This window comes from Pseudorasbora parva, chromosome 6 (assembly GCF_024679245.1).
Source record: "Pseudorasbora parva isolate DD20220531a chromosome 6, ASM2467924v1, whole genome shotgun sequence".
Classification (NCBI taxonomy): Eukaryota; Metazoa; Chordata; class Actinopteri; order Cypriniformes; family Gobionidae; genus Pseudorasbora; species Pseudorasbora parva.
Window position 1 is genome coordinate 13,467,999 of NC_090177.1, and position 20,822 is coordinate 13,488,820.

At 38.0% G+C, this 20,822-nt stretch overlaps 1 protein-coding gene across 2 annotated transcripts in view; it reads left to right on the plus strand.

Annotated features, from left to right (window-relative positions):
• Positions 1-20,822, plus strand: part of spryd3 (SPRY domain containing 3) — a 69,210-nt gene that overhangs the window by 14,149 nt on the left and 34,239 nt on the right. For both annotated transcript variants that reach the window (XM_067445699.1, XM_067445698.1), the window contains exons 4-6: positions 3,005-3,129; positions 7,968-8,103; positions 12,012-12,200. In XM_067445699.1, the coding sequence (XP_067301800.1) occupies positions 3,005-3,129; positions 7,968-8,103; positions 12,012-12,200 (450 nt within the window). The remainder of the gene's footprint in view (positions 1-3,004; positions 3,130-7,967; positions 8,104-12,011; positions 12,201-20,822) is intronic.

Genomic DNA, 20,822 nt, shown 5'->3' on the forward strand with positions numbered 1-20,822 from the left:
TGTTGATTATAAAACATTTGAAATTGGACACATCTGAATTTTTTTTATGTCGAAGTATAGACATGTATTTTCAAAGAGCAGATATTTTGTTCTTAATTAATAGACTGGACATATATTTATAATGTTTTTGAAAATACAGATTCAAGATTTCAGATGAAGAAGAAATTCAGATTATCAATATTCTAAAATTCAAGCTGCAGAAATTCAGATCTTACAGAAAGTAGGCCAGAGGTCACCATCAGGGAAGAGTAAAGGATGTCAGAAAAGTCCAACGGAGCACCATCTGATCATTTCATTTCCTATTTGTAATGGAATAAAGAGAAGCTCAAACAGCCCTTTTATTCTTTAGTTTAGATGAATGCACGGAAAATGAGATATCGGCTAGATTTCTCATTTTTTGTGCGTGGTTTACAAATAGCTGATTAGTGAAGAAAATCTCAGCTTTTGACGTCAACTGTCATTCTCCAGAGCTAAATCAAAAATTGCCGCCTAAACCCTCATTTACTATTCCTTACTTTAGTCCACTAACATGGTTAAATTGAACGAGTGAATGAAAACGAGTGCGTGAAATCGGACAGCCTTTGAGTGTACATTGGCTGTATAGCTGTTGCGGTGTGTGGTTGAATGAGTGCACTTGAACATGTTTCACAGAAAAAAATGTGTATCCGATATATGAAATGTTAATCAACCCGGCCTGTTTTATTTAATTGTGCGGTAAACCACACAAAAAATTTGAAATCTAGCAGAAATCTCATTTTCCGTGCATTAATCTAAACTAAACTAAAGAATAAAAGGGCCGTTTGATCTTCTCTTTATTCCATTACAAATATGAAATGAAATAAATCCAACGGAGCACCATCTGATTTTCTGACATCCTTTATTCTGTAAGATCTGAATTTCTGCAGCTTGAATTTTAGAATATTAAATTTGATATTCTGAATTTCTTCTTCATCTGAAATCTTGAATTTGTATTTTCAAAAACTGAATATTTCCAGTCTATTAATTTAGAACAAAATATCGACTTTTTAAAAATACATGTCTATACAATTTCGACATAAACATTTGAGATGTGTTCAATTTCAAAAGTTCTATATTCAACATTTAAAAATTCAAATGCAGAACTATGTAAAATGCAACATAATATTAAATTTTGTTAGATTACACTTGGCAATAATTCAGATTTATACAATTCAGATTCAGATCATTTTGTCATATTTCTAGCTCCATAGTAAATACGATCTTTTTGACATGACTTGAGCGCACCAAATGATGACAGAATTAAAAGTTTTGGGTGAACTAACCCTGTAAGTGAAATTAATTTAGTCACAGTACATTTTCTTTACCTCATCTTTAGTATCGAAGTAACAAATTAATTTTCGTTAATTATAGTCAACCAACCCATGACTGATTGGTTTTGAAAAGTCTCCTAAATCTAGGAAATTAGGAGTTATTTTGGTTCTGCCCATCTTTGAAGAAAAGACTGAGACTGAGATTGAGACTGACATTTATTCTAATTTAATAATCAACTGTGGCTTGTAAAAAAGGCTATTTCTTAAAGCAGATGTCTTAAACTGAACTGTATTGCAATCTTATTGACCAATAGCGTCACTCAGTGCGTGAGTGTGCACCCTGGGAATTTCTGCAGCCAGTGGAAATGAATGTGACATCTGCAGCAGTGAGCTATGAGTAATCGATAAAGAACTCGCTCTTGCTTTATACGCTCTACATCACCTGATTGTGACGCAGAATCCTTCAGATTTGCAAAGTCTGGGAACTTTTTTCTTCTTCTTCTCCATAAAGGTCATCTGCCAGTCGGGATATGCGTCAGCGTCGTCCTCATGTTTCCTCATTACACTTTCACAGGGGTTTCATTTTAGCCACTGTGGGCAGGAAAACCAACAATTGGACTGTGTTGCTGGACCTTCACCGCCTGTTTCAACATTGAAGTGCCATACAGTGATTAACCCCTGCTTCTGTTTTCTCAGTGTGCTCACGTGTGCATGTGCAAATCAATTTTGTCCTTAGTCAAGTGGAAATATCTCTATTAGTGTAATTGATTATTTTGCCTGGAGCTTCCATGTGGAATTTTGTAGCCACAAGGTTCATGGCACGGTTCTTTGTTGAAGTTGTGGTTATATAATTGAGTGCCCTTAAATTAATCATTGTGCATTGAATTTACAGCAGAAAAGACTTGGAACCAGCAGCAAGCATTCATATATAGGCTATCAGGATTTACAGTAGCATAATAAAGCTTGGAAAGCGAATCCTCGAAAGAAACGACAAGGAAGATGAGGAAACTTGGACTTAAATGTCTTGGAAGTGGTTGGGTCCCTTTTTAAGTCCGTTTGTGGTTTTGAACGAGGGCGCAGAGTTAAGTTTAGTTTGTGGTGCAATAACTGGATATATTTGTCTATGCTTTGCTTGCCCCTTCCAAGTGTATGGCTACAACAGTTGAGTCATGTGTGGCAGGATTAATCCATATTTTTTGCACGATAGTCCCTCAAATTCAACAAATCCTATTCTGTGTTGAATTTTCAACTAAGCTGGTCGGTCTGTCCGAGACCTTGATTAATGAGCATGAGAAAATTAACAAATTGGCTTTGGCAGTTCTTTCTAAATTTCATAGCTGTATGTTGGAAATTTACTAGCTTTTTGGAGGATGCCGAGGAGAGGGTGTGGAAGTTGTTCCAAGATGCTTTGCATATAAGGGAGAGATAAGTAGTAGCCGAGACGTTAAAATTCTTAATAGCAGGTTACCTGACATTTCCATCCTGTGACTCAGCCGAACGCTCCTTGTTAACTCTTGATTCCTACACCGTCTGTTATTTTGGAATCAGTACCGCTCGTGACGCACACAACCGTTGGCATTTGCTTAGAAATCCCTGAAAGATATCTTTTGCCCTTTAGTCATTTAAAAATAAACTGTCATAAAAAAACAGAATTGCTCAGCTGTGCTGCACATATACTGATGCTCGTGTTTTTAATGTTTTTATGATATTTCAAGGTGACCATTATGGATACTGGAGTGAGAGGGACAATTGCTGTCGGGCTGGTTCCTCAATATTACAAACTTGACCATCAACCTGGCTGGCTTCCACACTCAATTGCTTATCATGCTGATGATGGGAAGTAAGTTCACTTTGAGAACTACTGCTTACAGTGAGGAAAATAAGTATTTTGCAAGTTCTCCCACTTAGAAATCATGGAGGGGTCTGAAATTGTCATTGTAGGTGCATGTCCACTGTAAGAGACACAATCTAAATAAATAACAAATCCAGAAATCACTGTATGATTTTTTAAAACTATTGATTTGTATGATACAGCTGCAAATAAGTATTTGGACACCTGTCTATCAACTAGAATTCAGATCCTCAAAGACCTGTTAAGGCTTCAACATACTCTGCATGAACAGAGAAAAAAGTTCTCGCTCCCAGTGGTGCGAGAACAAAATTACGTCATTTTTTTCTCAAAGCCCTGGTTTAGGAGTTCTCGCATCTTGTTCTCGACACATCACCTGAGCAGAACATTTTTTTTGCGGGTGTCTGAGAACTATTGTGTGATTGGTCATACATTTAAAGTGGGCGTGGTTAATGCGGAGAAACGCAGATGATCAGTACACAACAAATTAACATTATATCTTAGTATCACACTTGTCATGTTTGGTTCGATTAAAAAGAACCCTGGTGCGATTGCTTGTTTAGTGCGGTTCATTTGAACATATGTGAACCCTGCCATCCGAACCCTGGTGCGCACCAAACAAGTGGACCGAGACTGCTAAAAAGATGGGTCTCGGTCCGCTTCCAAACGAACTCTGGTGCGGTTCAATTGATATATGAACGCAACACGGACCAAAGACATGTAAACAGACCAAAAAACAGATGTAATGTCACAGGATGCGACGCATAGTCAGCTGATTTGAAGACGCGGAAAGATCGGTGTATCCAAAATGAATAACATTAATGTTAGAGGACAAACGTAGAGCAATAGGAAGTGCCTCATCAATATTTGGTCCGACGAGCATGTTTCGAAAATGCTAGAAAAAACGCACAAAAAGCATACCTGGTTCTTCTCATCAAAGAATCTGTGTTTCACATTTGTCGGTACAGATGACAGAACTGCTGTCTCTTTTGCATAAGAGACGGCCGTCTCTTTTCTGCATACAACGGATGAAATCCTGGTGCTGTTTTTAATGTTTTGAACATTTTATGAGCACTTCATGAGTTCTTAGCGGGTAAAAATAATGCCATATGTACACGCATAAAATGATCGCGTTTAATCCAGCACACAGCATTGTTTTGAATGTTCGGTAAGCAAGCTCCTACGTCGTAAAAGTCGACCAGTCAGGTTGTGACCGTCTCCCTATGCCTTTGTTTCGGTAACTTTAGGTTCGCTGTTAAAAATGCCAGTGTGAACGCTAAGCGGACCAGGACTAGATGTTTTGTTTTTGCTTTTTGGATCTACAAGTGTGAACGCACCCTTAAGGTTTTCTTTTAGTTCAAAACAATTAACAGTATGTGTAAACAAAATATAGACCTAAAGAACAAAAGCATTATAAGCGGGAAAGCGATAATAAAGCAGACTTGCGCCATTTATCATGCAGAACCTACGTATTCACTCAATACTTAGTATGGTTATCATCTTTATATTGTTTCACATTTTTATGTTGAGAAAACAATATCACCATGTGGATGACATTATTCTCGGGTGAGAGAACACGCCCCGCTCACATTGTAGAGACAACGATAAGTGTTAAGAGAAGTTTCTAACAACACTTTGTTTTCTGTTCTTAAACCCTGACAAAATCTAAAGGAAGCTTATGTCTCGAGATAATTTTTCTATTATATAAGTTATCTCGCTCTCACTCAGGGAGCAGCTACCCTGACCTACGCTCGTGAATGCAGTGATGGACAGCTGTCTTTGCTCATTCAACTGGTTTGGATTTGATGTGATTTCTCATTGGGGTCATTTTCAGTTCATTTTCAATTTTAATCTAAGACATCACAAGGCAGATGATGACATTATGTGATCAAATAAAAAACACTTATTAACACTCCACAGTGCCACCCAGTTAATTATAACTGCGAGTTTTTGAGGGATTTATCATGGATGCACTGCATTTACGGGCCAACAAAGCAGCACAGTAAAATTTGAATAGTATGTAAGTTTTTTAATATTAAAGGTAGGGTAGGTAAGAATGATCTAAAACACTTTTGTCCAAATTTGTTTAAATTTTTCTTTATATGTCAATACATAATTAAAATGTAAACTCTGAAAAAGTGACTTTAGACTTTTTAATCTGCAATAAACACCGCTGATTATTTTCGTTCGGGACGAAACAAGTGATTGGCTTGGGCGACTGTCACTCTCTCTCGCTACCATGGCGACCACCGCTTTCGCTACAGGATCTGCCCACATGCGCGCGCTAGTTTGATTTGAGGAGTTCAAGAGGCACGAAACCTAGGCAAAATAATGGCAGAGAAAGAGCATTCAAAATGCACAGTGCCGGGTTTTTCAGTCAGCGAAGGCAAACAATGCAAAAAAAGGAAGACAGTACGAGAAGGCAATGCACAAAAAGTCTTTGGATAAACAAAGAAATCAAACGCGAGTAAATATCGGCGTGGCTTTCCAACGGTGGCGAGAACTGAGGGACCTCAAGGGGCTGAAAAACGACTCCTTGCTGGCTGTATTTTTGCTGGACAGGTAATCTTTCATTTTGATTATACATTTTTTCGTTTTATGTTTTCATGAAGCATGTATCACTAGCACACATTGCTGCCTAATATAGCTAACATAAAATTACTTATCATGAAGTTAGAATGTTATACACTTAGCCATTAGTAGAGATGATAAATACTCAGTATGTCAAGTTTATCGCTGTCGTGTTGAATTTCGTAAAATTTTACTTTAGATAACAAAACGCATGTGTAAAAGCTAGTGCACCGCATCCAGGAACTTTTTTTAGAACTAAGTTAGCTTTAGCTACTACTAATCAACAATGCTTTCATCATGGAAACTCTTACATGCAAAACACCGTATGTTATGAATCTTACAAGAAATTCATCTTCATCACAGTATAACTGATGTTATTGGAAAAACATGTATCGATGCTACCCGTTTTCTTTGCCTTATAACTAGCTTGTTACCGAATCAAACAAAAATATATTTTAAACTTTACCAGTATCGGTATTCTAGCTTGATAGTGAGTACTTAATGACATCTTATTTGTTTTTATTCATACTGATAAAGTTAGATTTTTTTATTTCATGTGATTCTGACATGATGTCACTACATATACTCTGCTCGTCTCAGGTAAATAACGCGCCTTCCAGCTGATCGGCCGGTGAAGCGCGTTCATGTGTTTTTGGGCTTTGCAAAGAAAAGGTGGAGTGAATGGAAATAATGAGCTGTCTTTAAAACAGTTGTGAGAGGTCTACAGACACTCATTTTTTATACGTTCTTTTTCAGAGTACTTACATTTGAATTATGTATTGATATATAAAGAAAGTTTAAACAAATTTGGACAAAAAAAGTTTTTTTTAACCAATTCATACCTTTATTCTAATTCTTACCCTACCTTTAATTACAGATCGAATATTTGACTATTCGTGCACACCCCTACCCTAGTCTACACTGGACGCAAGCGATGCGACAAAAGACAATTGAACCCATTATAATCAGTGATGTTGTCTACACTGGCACCACACAACAAATCCCAGACAGTAAACTTGGGCTTTGTTCTATTTATGACGTACCCCAAGCACTTGCGATACTTCTCATAGGAAGGACAAATGGATTTGAAATACAGTGCTTTAATTCCAGGAAGGTCTAACATTAGTGTTCAGGTAATGGCCTTCAAAAGACATCTAATAAAGTAATCAAATATAAAATAACACTGTATAATTTTCACTGTACAAATTGATAGATTAATGTTTTTTAAAGCTGCGAGTATCTTTCTCTTCGCCTTTTGTTGTTGGATTCACATTAATGGCAGTATGGCACAATCGTCAAGACATATTGCAATCGTCAGGGTTTATTAGACGCTGCCCCTTTAAGTCCAGATATAATAATATACATAATATTTTCTCCCAACAGTTAACGCCCATTTAAGACATAAACTGTGTTTAAGTGAATAATCTCCAAGCGGTCATTTTCACCTAAGCTATTTGTTGTGTATATTTGATGGTTTAGACGCGCACATGCACGAAGCCTGAAGTATATAATGATTTCAAAGAGCACATGCAAAAGCCGCCTTGAAGTTGGAAACTCTTGCACGGAGTATTGTGCTTTTAATAGCTCTATCTATTAATTAACAAACATGTCCCGCAATTCAGAAACAGCAGAGACTGCATTTTACAATAATCACGGATTGTGCTGATTCTAGCATTAAGTTTGGGGTTTGGGGGGAACCAATGCTCACAGCTGTGAAGGGAAGGCAGTTGCGCAATAAGGATTGCGGCAAGTTTTTAATAGTTTTACCTCATCATCTATTTATAATTCTTGGAAACACAAATTGAAAATACAATTAGATTAATAACACAGGACTGAAGTGTAACCAGATTAAGCTTTTGTTGGTCGTCGTCACTCATTAAGCAGGGACTGTCGTGTCTCTCTCCCTCTCCCTCTCCCTCTCTCTCCTGGTTTTCGACTAGGCGACAATGTAACACATGGTTTAATATTATTGCTTATAAAAACGGCTGGCGATACAGAATTCGCAATGTAACGTCTATTTAGTGATAATAAACAAGTGTATTTTCTTCATCGCAATAAGTGCATTTTCTTATCGATACTGTGGTCTTTCATAATTTAGCACCGGGGCTCATTTAATACCAGGTTTCATTACCCATCCCTAGTCTAGACACTGTGTAAGCTTTAGTTACCTTGTGGAATTTTTGATTGAAGATCACTTCTTCTTTCCATGAAGCTTTCCAGTTACAATTCATAGATGACTTTATCTCTCCTTTTCACAGGCTGTACAACGGCAACCCTGTCGGTCAGCAATTCGGTCCTAAATGTAATCAGGGTGACCGAATCGGTTGCGGAATCTATGCAGACACTTTTGATGCCGGACTCGTCACTGTGTTCTTCACAAAGAATGGCAAGGAGGTGAGTTGCCATGCCTTGGTACCGAAGTCACAGATAAATGATAAATATCGATGCTGAACTATCTGAAATGGCTCCAATACTCATTTCTATCAATAACGCTACCAGCTGCACTTTCTCGCTCTTTCTTTTCTTTACAGAGTTGACTCTCTATTGCACATAATTTTTTTTAATTCCTGCAGGTTTGTCAACACACATAAAGCCACTTAAACAGCTTGTCATATTAAATACTTTTTCCCAGGTTATTATGCTTAAACCTTCAAATACATACAAAAAGATGTAAGCAAAATGCCCATCTTGGCGAGTATTCACCTAAACGCAATCGGTTATCTTAAGTGAATGTAAAAAATGCAAACAAAGAAAACGAAGTATAACAGTATGAGTTCATTCTTGTCTTAAAGTGACAGCAGCCTAATAATCCTGCTGGTGTCTGTGCCATTAATGTTAATCAAACAACAAAAGAAAAAGAGAAAGGATTCATCTTTATTTAATTTTTACAATGAAGACAGACTATCCAGTATTATTTTACATTTGATTATTTTATTCACTTTCTGTAGTAGGACCGTGCACAGACATTTTGAGGGTCAGTGGTCCAAACCAAAAGGAGGCTGGAGGGGTTGTAATTTGATCTTATTTTATCACTGGCTGTTTACTTTTTTTTGTCAATTCAATTTAAATTTTAAAAGCAAGTTTCCTTGTGCTGTGTGTAAGCTATACAACATAAATATAATGCATAGCAAATACATTAAGTGAGCAAACATTTAGACTAGATAATTGTAATGGTAATTAACCATTGTTTACATCCCACATTAAAAAAGTGTGATCATCATATAAAGTGTGTCCCTTAAGAAGACTTGAAGACGTAACTAATATGATATCGAATTAGTATTATCCAAGGCTCAAGCTTAATGTATTTATAAGGTATATATGATTTTTGTGTAACGAAAGATATTCATATAAGATATTAATGAAAACAACATGAAAGTGAGTAAATTCAGAATTACATTTTTTGGATAAACTAACCATTTCCAGTTTGGGAATAGTAATTTTGACACTTTCTTGCGATTAAATTTGATTGTGATTTGATGTGACTGTGCTTTAATGGCTTTGATTGTCTAAAGCGCATACGTGCTGGAACGGCTCTCCTTAAAGTGAAAGTGCAGACATAATTTAAATCATATCATGTTTAGTTTTAGTAGTATGATTATTTAAACCATTTTAGATGGTTTATTCTTAAATGTTTAGTGCATTAATAGAATGAGATGTGGGACATAGTGAGCACCATGATAGTCCAATGAATGAGCACTGCGATAGAAAAAACGTAAAGTTTGCAGAGGTTCCGTGACATTACTACAGTAAATGACTATATATAATGTTGAATATAATGTATAAAAAAATCATACTGACTTTACGACCATATACATTATATTGCCAAAAGTTCTGGGACGCATGCCTTTACATGCACATGAACTTTTAATGACATTCCATTATTAATCCGTAGGGTTAAATATGGAGTTGGCCTGGCTTTTGCAGCTATAACAGCTTCAACTCTTTCCGCAAGGTTTAGGAGTGTGTTTATGGGAATTTTTGACTATTCTTCTAGAAGGGCATTTGTGAGGTCAGGCACTGATGTTGGATGAGAAGGCCTTGCTCACAGGGTGCTTCTCAATATCCCTCCTCGTTTCCTTGCTACTCTGTCCTCCATCCTATGACCCGGAAACCGATGGAGCTCAGCCATCTTGTAGGAGATCTCAATTCTCTAATTGCATTGCGAGGATCAAGGAGGGAGGAGGCTTCCTGAGAAGTCATAAGCGAGGATACACAGATGTATCCTTTGTGGAAGTGTTTTATCAACTAAACATGACGCAAGCATTAATTCTCCTCCCCCTTCACATCGTGCCACAGTTTATTAATTATTATTATTATTATTATGTTTACATGTACAAAACAAGACACATTTGCAGAATTATATAAAAGCACAAGAAAATGAAAAACAAATAGAGAAACAAATAGAAACTAATACTATACAGGGAATAAAACGCAGTTAATAACTGGAATTCGTCGTTAATAATAACTGGTAATATAAATTAAAATATGGAAAAATTTGGTATTTTGTGGAGGCTGAAGCTTACAAGATAAATAGTTATTTCTAATGTTCAAGAATCTGACTAAACCCAGCGGTGCAGTCATCATTAATTGACGTCACTTTGAAGTTACGTTAAAGGGAGCGAGGATATATAATTTCACTTGATTAAATTCCTCCGTCCTCACGTCTTTTCCTTGCGTCTCAAGGAAACGAGAATGCTCAAATAAGAATTGGGAACCAAAGTCTCCGCTCTAATTCATCCCAAAGGTATTCTATGGGGTTGAGGTCAGGACTCTGTGCAGACCAGTCAAGTTCCTCCGCACCAAACTCATTCATTCATGTCTTTATGGACTGACGCTTTGTGCACTGGTGCGCAGTCATGTTGGAACAGGAAGGGGCCACCCTCAAACTTTTCCCACAGTTAAGAGCATGGAATTGTCCAAAATGTCTTTTGCTGAAGCATTAACAGTTCATTTTACTTGAACTAAGGGGCCCAAGCCCAACCCCTGAAAAACAAACCCACACCATACCCCACCCCCCCATCCCCACCAAACTTTGCACTTGGCACAATGCAGTCAGGCAAATACCGTTTTCCTGGAAACCACCAAACCCAGAATCATCCATTGGATTGCCAGACAAAAGCGTGATTTGTCACTCCAGAGAACACATCTCCAATGCTCTCCAGTGGCAATGAGTCCAGTGGCTGTGTGCTTTACACCACTGCATTAGATGCTTTGCATTGCATTTGGTGATGTAAGGCTTTGATGCAGCTGACAGCCACGGAAACTCATTCCATGAAGCTCTCTACACACTGTTCTTGAGCTAATCTGAAGGCCACATGAAGTTTGGAGTCTGTAGCTTCTGACTCCGCAGAAAGTTTGCGACTTCTGCACACTGTATGCCTCAGCATGCGCTGAACACACTCTGATTTGATGTGTTGCCGTTGTTCCCAATTGCTTCCATTTTGTTATAATACCACTAACAGTTGACCGTGGGATATTTAGTAGTGAAGAAATTTAATGAATGGACTTATTGCACAAATGGCAACCTATCACGCCACCACGCTTAAATTCACTGAGCTCCTGAGAGCGACCCAGTCTTTCACAAATGTTTGTAGAAGCATCCATGTCTAGGTGCTTGATTTTATACAGGTTTGGCCATGGAAACTGGAACACAAGTATTCAATGATTTGGAGGGGTGTCCTAATACTTTTGCCAATATAGTGTGTTTGTGTGTATATGTATAGGCTATATATCATAAGCTATTATAATGTCAAATTGAATAAATGCATTTTTTTTTAAATAAATATATTTAATTGAATTAATACATTGTTTATTAATACATTGTTAGCTAACTGTGGGATTTGTGTATGTACATTTCTGAACTCCATGGACACTGTCACCTCTGATAACAGATCATTCTAAATTGTAATGTAGAATGTAATAAATGTGAATTTAATTAATTACACGTATAAACATTGACAGCTCTATGTGAAAATAATCAGAAACTATATATTTAAGCATTCTTACATCAAACTATGAATTCTATGGACCAATGTGTGTAATGGTTTTGTTTATTACTCCATTATAGTGGATACAAGAATCTGTAGAGATAAAGTCTTTGAACACACAATAGTCTAGTCTTCTAATTGAGGGTTGTTTTCTGATGACTGGTTTTCCTGCAGGCCAGATAGTAGGGCCAGGAGTGATACAGACATCATTTCAAAGAGCAGTCTTTATTCTCAGTTATAATGTGCTGTAAAATAGTGGTTAACTTTATGGAATGCTTTAACAGAGCTCTCTTTATGTGTATGTGTGAATGGAAGGTGGGGTCAGTGGTGGTGCCTGTGGCTCCAGATGGGCTTTTCCCTGCCATTGGCATGCATTCCCTCGGCGAGGAGGTACGGTTGGACCTGCAGGCGGAATGGGGTTCAGAGGAGGAGGACAGCGTCATGATGGTGGACAGCCATGAGGATGAATGGGCACGCCTGTATGATGTCAGAGTCAGCGGCACGGTAAGTGGGGGGTATTGGGGACACTATCGAAAACCAGACCAAATGTGAAGCCAATTTGTTTCAGAATAATTTTTTAATCTACAGGCTCTTGGAAAATGTGACATGTTGAGCGCTGGCATGGTGAAAGACTCTAAAGTAAACCATATTTTACAGTGGTTTAATGGGAAGTCATATATGTTAGGAATTAGTGGTGCTTGCTAAGGCGAGAATCGCTGTTGCCATATCTAGTGTTAGGGATTGTAACAGCCCTCAAACCTCAACCCTGGTGTGGGACTAATCCTGCACCATGTGCATGGACATAAATGATGACGTTTTGTGGCTACTTTCTAAGCAGTCAAATCTAAGCAGCTCATAGATTTGCACTGAAAGAGGTACATGAGCCATATCTAGAGACTTTGTGATGCCATGTTTTGCACAGGGATGTACCAGTCACATTTGCAATACTATGGTATTGCACTATATTCACAGTTCCTAATAAAATTCCCAGAATAGCTTATTCCTTTGTGCCAATTACAGCCACTCCACCACATATTTATATGGCAATGCAGACAACCGGAGCACCGTGACTTGTTTTCCTGGTTAGAGAGGATGATAGCCTTTGCCATGGAATTCTGATTACCACCCACATTTGCTTTTACTGGTAAAAATCAAGTCCTACTTATGTTCTTCTGAAAAGTTTGGGGTCAGTAAGATTTTTTCCCCGGTTTCACAGACAAGCCTTAAGTGTAGTCCCAGATTAAAATGTATGTTTAAGCTGTTTTAACTGAAAGCAACTTGCACTCACATATCTTAAAATATTCTGCCAATATGGATCAGTGATCATGCTGCACTTCAATTTCTCATCAGATTTTCAGTCCAGTCAAATGCTTTCTAGAATCATCCCGCTGCCTACGTTATAAATAGACACTGAAGCTGTGGTGAAAATCAATCACGCTTCATACATTTACTATTTTCTACATGGTCAATAGGACATACGGCACATTATGTGCTTTCCCTTGAATGAAGTTTCACATTATTTTGTGGAAGCCATGAAAATAGAAATCTTTTAAAACATAATAAATATCTTTACTTTCACTTTTGATCAATTTAATGTGTCTTTGTTGAACAAAAGTATGCATTTCTTTAAATCTTACTGACCCCAGTCTTTTGAATGATAATGTTATTGCGATAAAATAAGCTCTGTGTTCTCAGCACTCAAGCCTTTTACGGTTACTTTGATATAATCCTTGCTTGAGGTATTTTGAGTCATCATCTTTCACCGGTTTGCACCAATAAATTATGACATGAATGATGTGAATCCAGAAACCACACATTACTTCACTTCCTATAAGCCATTTACCAAGCTGACAATGTGATCCTTAGAAAAAAACACCTGGAGGAACTCAGTGATAGAGGAGTCTGCCGAACCCAAGCGTATGTGCCGTTGTGACTGAGTGGAGGGAATTGGTTGCTGGAGGCTATGTTTTTTCACCCATAATTCTTCACAGTAGTGTTTAGATGAAGTTGAAAGGAACAAGCAGTCTTGTGTTTGGGTTGGTTATGGAGCAGAGACCTCCCAATAGAGTGAAACTCCAGATCCAAAAGACCAAAAAGTGCAGGGTACAGATGTCCTTTTGGGAAAAGAATGTGAACCCATCATGCTCACCTTCCCATCTGATGCCCTGGACCTTCCGCAGCCTATTAATGCTTTACTGAGGTCATGAAAGCATACAGCATAAGGTGCCGCACTGTCTTTATGCTTTACTGGGCTGATGGCATGAACCAGGCAGCGCAGGCCAGAACTGGCACTAGACCAGCTTGTAAAAACTCAATAAGAGGACTTACGGGGTGCCAGGGAATCTTTTTGCCTGTTTGAAATGTGGTTGAAGGTTTTCTCAGCTGGGCGCCTTCCCTGTGAGTCCTGTTGGCTCGGCGAGAAGGTGTCCCAAGACTTATAGACTCTGCTGATAAGGGCATGTTTTGACAAGATGCCGAATGCCCCATGGTTTAGTTTCCACATTAGTCACCATCAAGCAAGTTTCTTTGAGAATTGGCAATCTCACTACATGATGGATTTTGTGCAAAGCACTTGTCGCCATCAGCGGTATGCTAATAATAAAATGATTCGTTAGTAGGTTTGGTAGCTGAAGTTTGTCTGGCTTTTGGTAATGCCTATCTCCTAAGTCTTAAGGCACGATCTAATGTAAACCAAGACATAAAGTGTTCTTTAGCAGTCTATCACAAGAGGTCCATTTTGTGGTCTGTCTTCAACGTATCCAACATACTGTCTGCAGCTTTCTGAACTCCTCCAGTCATTCCCTCCATATATGGAGCAGCTCTTGACTTTCGGTGATAGTTTCTAGTAGGAACACACATTCATACTGTGGTGGAATAAATTAGAAATGTCTGTCTTTCAGTAAGCCTTTGGAAAAACAAGCACATTATAATATCAGCGTAGATATCAACATCCGTATCTTTGTTAAAAAGGTGCCAGCTGAGTTTTACAGAACTTTTATGTGATGTCACTATAGAATGAAGCAGTGAATTTATTACAGGGACAAACCTTAAATGACCTGGAGCAGATATAGGAAAAATTCACCCAACGATGAAAGCTTATAATTTGAATGTCTTTGGAATACAAAAGGAGACATTAGCACATTTGTTTAAACTTGGTATGTCATCTTGGGATTGACCAAACCCTATTGTCATATTGGTAATTGTGACATGGTAAGCATGAACATACAAAACTGGAAATTAGCATTTTAGGACATAAAAAAAGAAGAAGCAGAAAGTCATAAGGTTTCAAATAACAAGGGTCAATAAATGATGACAGGGTTTTCATTTATGGGGGAATCATCCCTTTAAGTGCTCTTGCAGAAGTGATTACAGTTGCACTAATTTGCCCTGTAAGGCAGTTCTACTTCTGTTCATGTTTACATTTATTGCAATCACAGAGCCACTTCTGTTTAGATAAGAAAATAGCACATTCTGACACGCTTCTAAATGCCATCATAGTGATCATAAACACTCCCTCTTCATGCATGTGATAACAGGGAAATATTTTGATGTGTGATTCTTTGTTATAATAGATTGCGTGAGATATGATTTTTATATACAACACTTTTATAAAAGCTCATCATTGCTTTTCCTTCTATTGAGCGCCCACATAGCTACAATAAACTTTATAACCTCTAAGTTGATGAAAACATAATGCAATGCAGTTACTTCCTCAGATGTGGCCGTCCTAATGGCGGACAAAACATGCATGTCTGAATTTCTCTAACATTTGCAGGTCAAAACCCCAAAACTCCATTCGAGTTTGATTTCGGTCAAATGTTAATATGACGACATGCAAATGTCTGACCATTTATAAAGCCACAATATCAACTTTGGCAACACCGTGTTTAACTAATCCATATCCATTTTTAATATGCTAAGCAACAAATTGGCATATTAGAATAATTTCTGGAAGAATGTGACAATGAAGACTGGAATAACGATGCAGAAAATGAAGTTTGTTTCAAATTGTAAAATTTCACTATATTACTGTTTTACTGTATTTTTGATCCAATAAATGCAGTGAGCATAAGAGACTTCTTTCAAAAACACCCGGGATATCCAGCAGATCACTGCTGTCCAGATGAGATGATTGTTTTCGCTGGAAGATCCCTTTCACAGATGAACTGAAGATTTGCTGACTCCTGCACTTCTCTTTCCAGTTAGCCTGGGTAAAGCCACTAATTAGCCCATTCCCATCTAATTTAAGTGGTCTTTCTGGGTTATTCTGGAAATTCTGGGTTAAATTTAGCATTCGTTTTTTACTGGATCTGGCAACTTTAAATAGTACAATGTCTGTCGCCGTTTCTGGTTAAAATGAAGTATGAAAACAATCACATCATCAGAAAGAGATAATTGCAATCAAATGAAATGGAAAATGGTGGATTAGTATGATTTACTCAGACCCATAAATCGTTAGATTAGCCCTGATATATGTGGCCAACATCTACATCATGCAGTCTTGCATTGAGCAAAATTGAGCAATGAATTGTCACACATAGGTCACCCCTGCCTTTGTATGAGTGTTTGTGTTATGAGGAGGCGTTTGGCTGGCGCCGCTGTGTACGTGCGGTTCTATGCGAACGCATGGCAGAGATCAGTTTAGCTGTTACTACAGCAGAGCCTCTGCCCACCGACTAATCTCCCTACGGCTCCGCGTCCGCCAGACAGCAACCTGGACTACTGCTCGCTTTAACCGGCATACACACACATACACATCCACACCAATGCTAGCTTGCACATACTCACTTCCACGGCCACTTTTATACTCATACACTGACTCACACACACGCTTATGAGCTGGTTGGGAGTGATAATGTCTGAGAATGCTGCCTTCAGAGCAAAGATTTATGGTCATAGCCTCTTTGGCCCTTTGTCTATGGGAAACAGGTTTTTTTCTTAAACACTTTAGCTCAGAGTGTTTGTGGTTTCATCAGGCCTGGCAGTGTTGCTGAGTGTCTGAAACTGAAGGGGTGACTCAAAGGGTTCGGCCCATTACTGTACATTCCCTCGTTTCAGGCAGAGAAATGATTTAATCTTAATGTTCTACACAAGAGCAAGAATGACAGTCCCCAAGCCTTCTGGCGCTGTAGATGTGACTGTGGCCTGGTTCATTCTGGTTAGGCTTTTGGAGCCGCACTCATACAATTAAGTCTGGACGGGAATTCATTATTCATTATCGTTATGGCCGGTTTAGCTGTATTACTGTAACACTAACCACTGTCAGACGTGTTTCATAGTTTTATCTTGAATAAGCTACCAGGGACATCTGTTCCTGTTCTGCTCTTCTTCTTTTTTAACATCCCTACAGCGCAGTTGGATTCATTTTTCTGTATTTCCAGTCTATTTGGAGTTCATCTGATGAACCTTTAGTGTACATATCAATGGACTGTCTTTTTGGTTAGCCTGAGTTCATCTGTTTCCCACAACAGAACGGTTTCAATTGAAACTCAGTGTGTGAGAACACTGGAACATCACTTTACCCCTCAAATGGAACTTGAAAGTGTGAGAAAAAAGGAAATGATGACTTATCTGTAGGAGGGAGAGGCTGTTAACCTGCTTAAACATGTCATTTCCGTTGGGTTTGCATCCTTTTATTATAAAAACAAGTAGGGATGCAGTGATACCGCTTTTTCCAGAACGAGTCCAATACCGATACTTTAATTTTTGGCAGTGTATTTTCATTGCATTTGTAATTTGTAAATATTAGGTAGAGAAGGCAAATGCTAAGGATTTTTTACTGGTCTGGTTGGGTCAGTGGTTCAAATGTTTAGATACCAGTGAAATATCACAATTCTCTATTACAATTTGTGTACTACAGCAAAATCTATTAGCTATACTGTAAATTTAAAACATTATTAAAGACAAGAAAAAAAATCAGTAATAAAATATGAACAAATAATCCAATTACAAATAGCTTAAATTATTCAATATAAGATACAAATGAAATAAACAGCTTTTTTCAGGTACACAATTTTAATAACTAATCAAATGTAAAATAACTGCATACAATCTTCACTGTATAAATGAAATATAGATTAATAATTTTTAAAGGTACAAAAATCATTCAGTCAGAGCGGTGAGTGATTTATTTGTTCTTTTTTGTTTGATTAACATTTAAAACTCAGGCGGCACAGAATATAATAGATAGCCCAGCGTGAGCTCATACATGGGCGGATCTCAATCACCCGTTACCGCACAGCGCGGGGAGATCCAGTGAGAAAGCTTTTGAATTCGCCACATAATTAATAACATCGATACTGCAAGCTCTAGGGGGAAGCGATCAGCGCATAATTCTCTGTTATAAATCAAAGATATCAGATTAAACAGTGCTGACGTGCAAACCAGGAGAAACCATTTTTGCTTTAACAAATTTTGAGGGGTTTCTGTCCACAAGCCATAAACATTCACCATGCATTTAATGTAGTAACACCCCATTGTATTGTGGCTAAATAGTCAAAATAGTCTCTTTTGAGAGTGAAATTCAAGCAAGTTTCAAAGGCTTTCAAGTGCTTCACACTTTTTCCAGCATTTAAAAGCTCTAAATATTATCCAATTTTAATATTATTTTTAATGTGATGATTTGTAAAGCTAAACGTTTAAAGGGGTCATATAATGGTACATGCACTTTTACAAGTTGATTGTCGGAAATGTGTTGGCAGTGCCTGTACACATCCATCCTATAATGATAAAAATCCATCCAGTGTTTTTTGAAATTTCCCTATATTTTCCCCTGTCTCAAATCAAGCCGTTCGACAGTGTGATGACACATCCTCTCCCACAATTATTGATTGACAGCAGCTTTTAACACAGACCCGCCCTGAGCTAGCTAGTAGTGATGGGAAGTTCGGTTCTTTTCCGCGAACCGGTTCTTTTGGACAGTTCGTTTCAATGATCCGGTTTAAAAAAAATGTATCACCTGTTCTTTTACGTCTTTACGTAATGACGTTATTTCTATCATCCCGGCGGATGAAAATACATTCAAACACATCCATATAAAGCATTTGTAATCAAAACTTAGTATAGTAATAACTATTATTGACATCATCATCATCTTGGATACATTTTTTCATTTATGTTTTGCAACAGCACTCAATACAGCCACTGTCGTGCAAACACTGATGTTTTACACGGATTAAATAAACTTACATTGACATAACATATTTATAACATAATTATAACATACTTAACAAATCCTCAGTTCACCCGTGCTCATGTATTCAGCATCAGCTGTCCCACTCCGAGAGAAACAGTTTGGTTACGACGCTATCACGCGTGCTCAGTATCTAAGCTCTCCGGTTTCCAGAATCGAACATGTCCGAAAGATCGAATGTGTCCGATAGAAACGGTTCTTGATTCTGTACTGGTGATCCGAGAACCGTTGCAACCCGGTCGATCTGACTCGAGAACCGCTGTATCAGTGTGTGTGTGTGCTGAGCTGTGAACTGCTGCAAGCTGAATATGTAGTCTGATATCAAACCTACTGTTTTGATTACATTTTGAAATGTGTATCGACTTAGAAATTTAATTTAAAAAAAGCTGTTCCTGAAAATATCATGCATTATTGATAAAACAAATAAATGTTTAATTTGACCGTTTTACAATCCATTGTTTCCAAACTTTAAAATAATACAGTAAAGACAGCTTTGTTATGATGTTTCCAAACGTGATTAGTTTTATACACTTAACCTGGATTTCGTTCCTCTGAACAAATAACACGCATGCGCAGCTCATCGGTTCTCAGTATCGAACGTGTCCGACAGAAACGGTTTTCGATTCTGTACTGCTGATCCGATGATCCGAGAACCGCTACCTTCGGTTACACGCACATGCTCAGTATCAGCTTCTCATGCGTTCATCAGATCTCTCATCAAAACATGTCTCCGTTCAGCTAACGATTGGAGTTTCAACATCTACTTCAAGATATTAGTTTATTTCTAGTCGGAGAGACTGTCACTCATGTCAGAAAGTTACTAACTATAGTAACTTGTGGGATCAGCCCTGATTTGAGACGCAAACTGTTTAGAACGATTCAGTTCGATTTGGTGAACTGGTTTGACCGGTTCACTATAAAGATCCGGTTAAAAAGAACGATTCGTTCACGAACCGGACATCACTACTAGCTAGCATCACAGTCCGCCATTGTTGATACGCTGGAGCAGAATGGCGTCTAAACGATTGTGGTGTTCTGTTCTTGGGTGTAATAACGAACACAGCAGTCATTCGGATGTTCCTAAATCCGTTTTGTTTTCGAAGGGAATATTCCCCCCGATCAACATCAGTGCTTTCATGTTTGCAAGAATCATTTCTCACAGACTGCTTTATAAACTAGAGTCAATATAAAGCAGGTTTTGCTAAGAAGCTGCTCCTGAAAAAAGGATCGGTACCAACTATTCGTGTTCCTGCTGCATCTCCAGAAGAAGTGAGTGTAACATTTGAATCGCCTGCACGCTTTATGATGAACTTAATTTTCGAAATTCGTTGGGACCATCATCTTGTTCCGGTTCAAATTGATACGGTTGCACAGATGTGTCCTCACAGACTCCCGTTGACATTCTTTCTCTAAAATATACCCTCAACTGTTGTCAAGGCAACACTCCACGCGTGTTGTGTCAAACCTCCCCCCAGAACAGGGGTGAGCAAAGCTCATTATCATTTCAAGTACTCACATGCACTGATATGGCTTGCTGAAAACAGAGCTGTTTTTGACCAGGTAAAAATAGTGTTTTATAATACTAATGAGAATTTTGAATTAAAGTATATTATAAAGTTTTCTTTTAGACACAAAATGATATGTGTACAAAAATGGCATTATATGACCCCTTTAAAGGTGTAGGCCACTTTGTGGCAAACAAGCACTTTTATTTAAAAAAAGACATGAAATTGCCACTATAACCAGTAAATGACGAGCAACAGAGGAGCACTTATTGACTTATTAGCAATTTCCACTCCTTAATATATGAGAAAAAAGTAGGAAGTTGCAAAGTCTCACGAAAATCATACTTTTCTCCAAACTGTGACTGAATTACCCAGAAAACAAGTAAAGAGTGCTTCTTTTATTATCACACAATTTTCCTATACAAATTA